At 46.4% G+C, this 7,011-nt stretch overlaps 1 protein-coding gene and 1 non-coding gene across 2 annotated transcripts; both read right to left on the bottom strand.

Moving 5' to 3' along the window:
- On the bottom strand, positions 1–4,515 carry LOC125547191 (putative F-box protein At1g30920). Its single transcript, XR_015598952.1, has 2 exons — positions 4,378–4,515; positions 1–3,361 (listed from the first exon to the last, which is right to left on the bottom strand). It is a non-coding gene; the product is annotated as a putative F-box protein At1g30920 (transcript).
- Positions 4,516–4,876: 361 nt separating this feature from the next.
- LOC125545947 (hydroxyethylthiazole kinase) lies at positions 4,877–6,755 on the bottom strand. Its single transcript, XM_048710004.2, has 2 exons — positions 6,208–6,755; positions 4,877–5,440 (listed from the first exon to the last, which is right to left on the bottom strand). Exons 1-2 carry the CDS (start codon positions 6,640–6,642, stop codon positions 5,048–5,050), a joined length of 828 nt encoding a protein of 275 aa, XP_048565961.2. The 5' UTR covers positions 6,643–6,755; the 3' UTR covers positions 4,877–5,047.
- Positions 6,756–7,011: the final 256 nt, after the last annotated feature.

Raw genomic sequence — 7,011 nt, 5'->3', positions numbered from 1 at the left:
TAAGAAGCACCACCTCACTCAATAGACATCAGATGAATGGTGAAGTGTTCACAACAGAACTTTCTAAAGCCTGAAAGAAGGTATGCTGGACAAGACTTTGCTTGAGCCGATATTTAGACAAAAAGAAGTATTTGCGACCATGATCAAAACTGTCAATCAGCTTACCATCATTGTCAACGTGAGACAGACACCGATCAGAACTGACTAGCAAGAGCACGTCACCGTCCGCTGAAACAACCTCCACATTCCAATGGTCATCAAAGGCCTCAAACTTCCCCCGTATTTCTGCAACCGGCAATTTGATTCGATACTTGAAGTCCCAAACCTCGCTTTTGTAGTTCTGCAATACCCATATATCAATAGTTGTTTTGGTATAGTTATGGCTATATATGCCGAGTGTACCATCCATCTCAAAGGCATATGAGTTGGTGGAAACAATTGGAGCACGCATTGGCCAGAATGAATCAGCTATGGGGTCGAATACTATTATCACTTTGCTTTCACTCTGAAGCCGTACGTTGCTGCTTTCACTCACATAATAGACTGGGTACCAATGCAGGCTATCGCATACCAAGAGAGGTAAACTGAAGCATTGTGATGTTGACTCCTGCCACCCGATTCGGCGACTGGTGAGAGCCCAACGCAAAGACATAGTAGCCAAGTTGGTCTTCAGGCGTTTCATTGTAGCTATGGCGTTCAAGTAGCAATCGATACTCGCCAGTAGGTTCATGCGAGTACATCCCCAATAACCGCAAGCCCAGTTCATGTAGTTGTTGAAGGGGAGCAAATTGACGAGTGGCTAGGTTACAAACTGAGAAATCAATGGTGTCGGTCATGTTGTTGCACCTGGAGAGGATGAGAAGGCCATCGCAGGAAGCCTCTGGATTGAAGGCCTTGTCAAGATGGGCGACAGTGTGGAGCTGGGCGGCGGCAAGGCGGTCAACGGTGAGGATGTATTCTTCCTCTAACGCGATGGGGAGGGCTGGCTGGTGGGCATGGTGGGCAAGCAGGAAGGCACGGGTGGAGGTGGCATGGCGCCATGTCCGACGGACGGTGCGGCAATGGAGGAGGGATTTGGGGTCGAGGCGAACTAGGATCTCCCAGACGACAATCTCCTCCGGAAGGCTGCCGTTATGGCGAAGAGGCGCCGCTCCTGCCCTTGCGGCCTTGGCCATGGTCGTCGGCATCTTGGTTGTTGCTCCCTTGCAGGAACAAGATAAATTGTAGATTTATGTTGGCGGCGGCGGCGAAGGGGAGCGGAGGAGACGATAGAAAGGGGAGAAATTGACTAAGATGGTTCTTTTGCAAGGTCTAACTCTGCAGGAGATGAGAGAATTCCTTCTTTGGCCCTTCTGAAAAATATATTTCCTTAGTGGGACCCTAAACAATATTTTCTTTGCTATTTAAGACAATCTCAAATTTTTATGCCCTATTTGACGTTTCCATCCATTTCGTTGTTGAGTGCTACTTTAAAATATATGATTATCCCTAAAATGAAACACTTATTGACGGAGCTAGATCTGGCAGACTTCCTGGTAGGAGATCCTAAACTAGGCATCTAGGAATGACGGTAACAAAGACACATTTTACCCAAGTTCAAGCTTTCTGAAGGGATAATACCCTAAGTCCTGCATGTGTTTATTCCCGTTGGACTATGGACAGAGTACAGATAAACTACCAAGATATCATAAATTGTGTCTACCAGCATGGCCCGTCGATTAATATAGGATACTGGGTGTTCTAGGGTACAAGATCCTAGTTGCCTACACATGAGGAGGTAGATCCCTCCACGAATCCAATGTCTTATCATGTACGCATGTCTTCTGAATCTTCCTTGTATGCACTATGGGCTGTCCGATGCGGCCAGGACGAAACCGACAAGGAGTCCTCAACCGGACCGATCACCAGGAGTTGACGTGGTAAGTGGCCCCTTAGCCGGGACACTCTCTCTTATCTCTCTTAGAACTTCCCTCACTCTTTGGACATGATGAGCTTGACGACGTCGAGGCATGCCTCGATGCGTTGCTCGAAGACCCGCAACGCAAAGCTGTTGTGGATGTCAAAGTGAAGAGGCGCATGTCAGGTGTTCAATGAGACGCTGTCCATGAAGACCTGGCCCTAGCAGCCCCAGCAAGGTGCACGCGCTCTGTCGCCGGAGAACCGGTACTTCATGGACACCGTCAGGTAACTCTCGAGGCGCCTACTAGGCGGTCGATCCATAAACGATGGACGCATGTCGTGAGCACATGCCGGTCACCAATGCACATGGGCACACCATGCATGTGTGGCCGCGACGCGATATAGGTCATCGCTCACGACCATATCGCTACACATGCCACAGCCCACAGCCCAGCAAGCCGCCCTTGTTTTTCTGCGGATGCTCCATGATGACAAAAAGAACTGACGGGCTGGACAAAAGTGCCAAATTGAACTGGACAGTAGTGCAAAAACACTGACGGACTGGATGCTCCGTATAATAACTATGGATAGTTTTGTCCAAGCAACAAAAAACTTACAGGCTTTCGACAGAGCATGACAACGGACTGGCCGGAGATGCCAAATCGGGCATCAATTTTGGAGGTAGTGTCACAATGGGAAGAAATTCGTATTTTGGCCAAATAAGGAAGCGCATTTTTGAAAAGGCTCTAATAGGGAATTCTCTCACATAACACTCCTGGTAAGAAAACGAAATAAATATTTCACTAACAACACAAAATGAACATGACCTTTGCACATGTGTCAGAACCAACGAATTTACAACCTTTCACAATGTACGAGTGTGTGTAGTTATCAATTTGATGAACCAAAACGTAATGTGAATTATGTATTACACTTGTCTTTTTTTGTGTAGGCAGAAAATAAATTCATATCAATGTGTTCAATTAAGCTGATGTTCTAACTCCAAGTTTGATGAACACCTAAAGCATGAGCAACATATAGAACTATAGTACGAACGGGTCACAGAATGCACAAGAAGTAGTCAGTTAGCAACATGAGATTGTACATACTAATATGACATATGGATCTTGTGACCAAACAAAGACCCAAATTTGAATTTGAAACTGACAAGCAGAGGCAACTACTTCATGTGACTGTCGACAGCATTCTGTTCATTTCTGATCCTCCGAGTCGATGTAATGTCTATATAATGTCATCTAAAAGATTGCTAGGTGATGGCAGCAGAGAAAATCAAATGAGGTAATAATGTCTTATATTATGGGATGGAGGGAGTACTATTTTGGTGATGTGCCGAGTTGCAGATGAAAATGGAGTGTTTAACGCTACAAAGCACCAGTTAGTTTCAGCGTTATTTCTTCTCAGATATCATTGCAGACCGAAACATGCATATATACTATCAGACCTGCAGTGAATAAGAACATGAATGGTTAGAGCTTGCTCATCCCACAATGATCAGAATGGGAATGCCGGAACAGATGCAAACTATCATCACATGTTACTTTTGAAGAGGGTCGACATATCTCTTTCTAACCTAGCCACCAACACACCATCTTTTTCTTTTCCTATTGCTTGTAACTGAGAATGTTCTAGTGAGTGGCTTATACTCCGTGTGACATATATGATCGTAATAAAGAACGTGGGTGACTGAATAAAATCTGCAAAGGTTTTGCCTCGGCATTCACCATATACATTGTTGGCCCAATAATTTAAAATAACTATGTTCTATATTATCGGTGCCAAAACCTAAGATATCATGTGTTTTGGCAGTGCCAAATAGATACTAATTCTGAATTCCCAAAAAATTCAGCCCTAAAATGCCATCTTGAATTTCACATATCAACATTACTCAAAACAATGTAAACTGAGTCACAATGAACAGAGGTTTGGTTTGCTAGTCCGCCATAGCTAAACGGTACCAACTGCTCATGAGTATTTTTCCATTATAGCTAATCCCTTGGCAGAATATTACTTCCAGATTCATAATGGAAGTTTTCCTGACATTTCAACTAGAGACTGAGCTGATAATGCAGATGATGGAGATGCTGAGCGACTTAACAAAGACACATGAACAAGATGTGAAGCCGAATGGGGCCATTTAGCGCCATCATCAAATGAAGGATCTGTTCCTTCAAGTGAAGGGAAGACTGTAGCATCAGCGGTATTCAGCATTTTTTACCCTTGTTGGTACCAATTTGTGAACTATGAGCTTGTATTTAATTTGACATGCTGACTTGTGTACGTCACCAACAAGGTACAAAGTAGAGTAGGGCCCTGATAATTGAATTCAGCTACTGGAATGTCACTAGTGCCAGGTAGCAACGCAATACTGCATACAATGATCTCAAAAACAGATATAACTAGGTGAAGAAGTAACAGATGTACAGTGAGAACTAGTAATAGAAGTAATAGATATCTCACCTGGCATTCCATGAATCCCCTGCAACTCTCTCACCCAGAAGTCAATATTCCAACACGTTTGAGTTCAATGTGATTGATTACATCTCCATGATCAGCTTTGTTACATAGCATGATCCAATCAACACATGTATCTCAGTTGAGGAATAGAGAGGCCCTAGGTCATGAGAAAACAGAGGATGTGAGCATACACACTGCACAAGCACATGCCCCCAGGCCCCAGCCCCGTGGCGACAGCCGTTCAGCTCGCTCTGCTGCAGCCAAAGAGCACCAAAATCCGAATACAGTTTATGTTGAAGAGACTTCTTGATCAATCTCCAGTTTCACATAGCAGATATGCCTGCTGGATCAACTGATCTGGATGATGAATTTACTTTTACAATTTATTTCAAAACTCTGAACAAATGACCAGAGTGACTTTACCCTTGCTTCTACAGCCGTGCTGTCACACAACAGTGCAAAACCTTTTTGGCATCAGCATTCACAAATATGTACTTGGTAGTTAGTACAGCCTGGATGTGGATGGATGGTCACCAGGCAATTTATTCATGGGGCATGTAAATATGGATGGCAACAATCAATACGACCTGATACGCTTCATGGTTTTCCAGGACCCTGCAGATCACCCCAGACATTATATTTCCTAAACACTAGTAGCCACGGTAGACACGTGTTACAGCACTAGGGCAATTTTGACCCCTGATGTGACTGTCTGCTCGTCGAGCCCGTAGAGAGCATCGATGAGGTGCATCCTGAGAGAGGCAGGCCCTTTAGCCGACTCCATCCCAATCTCTCCGGCAAGCCCAAAGATGGCAAGAGCACACGCTGTTGCAGCCAGAGCATCAGAGGGATCCGCCCCGACAAAAGCCGCTATAAGAGCAGTCACGGCACACCCTGTCGCCGTGATCTTCTGCATCAGGGCCACGCCGTTGCTCGCGCCTACAACCTGCTCGCCATCCGTGATGAAATCAACTGCTCCAGATACCGCGACGACGGCCCCGCTGGACCGTGCCAATGCTTTCGAGGCTTGCAGGGCCTCCCCTGAGTCATGTGAACTGTCAACACCCTGCAGTTGGCCACAAGTATTAGTGCCATTAGAGGCAAGATGGAATATATACTGTAGGCGGGAATAGGCTTGGTATGCGTGTTGCTCATCTTCAAATAAGAGGGAGATAAGGCAATCAGGCAATCGTCCTGGAATCCATGCAAAAAAAACTTCACTAACGCAAGGGACGTTTGACCAGCAGTCTAAAATTTCTTCAGACAGGATAAAATTGTTTTCCCTTTCCCATCTTATTAATGGAATTGGCATGGTGCCTGTGTTACCTCTCAAACTACTCATCGCTGTGGGGAAAGTGCTCAAGTGGGAGGAGGGACACAGTAAGACAATTAGTCGCTTTGTTGTCCCTCTCCTTTGTGGTTCTTCCATAGTATTGCCATTCTCTGTTTTCTGCACTTGTGATACAAGGTAACTTCAGCATGTTTGAACCTTACACGTTCTGTGCCGAACTGCTTATTTTAGCTTTCACTTAAAGCTGGGCTATGGTTTTTCTTTTAAATCTGAAATTAACCACAAGATTACATGGACGGCATATGTTTCCAGCAAGTCAATTTGAATGACAACCACAATGACCCCAAATGAGCTGAAGGATCAATCTTAGTTTAAAATAACAGTACCAGGAGCACGTGGATCAAATAAGTTTATAACATTGCAGTGTCACAATCTATCATCTGATTTAGTTAAGATTTTGTGCTGATCAAATCAACCCTAGGATTGGATTGGATTGGAAATTAGCAATCAGTTACTAATAGCATTGGATTTAGTTGAGGTACCTTGAAGGAGGAGGAGGAGCTGTCTGAGCTGGAGGCGAGGGCGAGGATCTCGGACGCGTTCCCCCTGACGACGGCGGGGCGGAGCGCGAGGAGCTGGAGGCAGGCCTCCATCCGGAAGCCGGAGGCGGCGACGGCGACGGGGTCGAGCACCCAGGGGCGGTCGGCTGAGGCGGCGGCGCGCATGGAGGGAAGCCAGTCCTCGGAGAGCGTTCCGACGTTGATGTAGACAGCGTCGCAGCGCGGGGTGAAGTCGGGGATCTCGCGGAGGCAGTGGAGCATGGCGGGGGAGGCGCCGGCGGCGGTGAGGGCGTTGGCGGCGATGTCCAGGGAGACGAGGTTGGTGATGCACTGCACCAGCGGCGCCCGCTCGCGGACGGCCGACAGCAGCGCCCACGCGCGCCGGGCCCACCACGCCTCCGTCCTCTCCTCGTCCATGCCGATGGCGAGGCCTGCGGGCGGCGACCGGCGAGTCGGGGGCTTGGGTGGGGGATGATTGACTTTTTGGTTATGCGGCGGCGTTGGTGGCCAGCGGAGGAGAGGGAGGATGGGATATATCAATATATGCCTTGTGCAATTTCATCCTGGTGAAAAGTCAAGTGTCATTTGCGCCATTTGTCTCCATAGATTTTCAAGAAGCAACAAAATGGGATTTTAGTGAGAAGTGCAATTCACTCATGTAGTTGCACATTTATAGAAACGTGTAAGTTATGCTTCACATTTCAATTCTGAATTAACTACATGGTTTAATTTACAACCTTATACTTCAAACTCAGTCAAACTATGCTCCAAACTAACCTCAAGGTT

This window comes from Triticum urartu, chromosome 3A (assembly GCF_056163025.1).
Source record: "Triticum urartu cultivar PI428250 chromosome 3A, HENAU_Tu73, whole genome shotgun sequence".
Lineage (NCBI taxonomy): Eukaryota > Viridiplantae > Streptophyta > Magnoliopsida > Poales > Poaceae > Triticum > Triticum urartu.
Note: the sequence above shows the minus strand (reverse complement) of the source record. Positions and strands in the feature narration are given on the sequence as shown.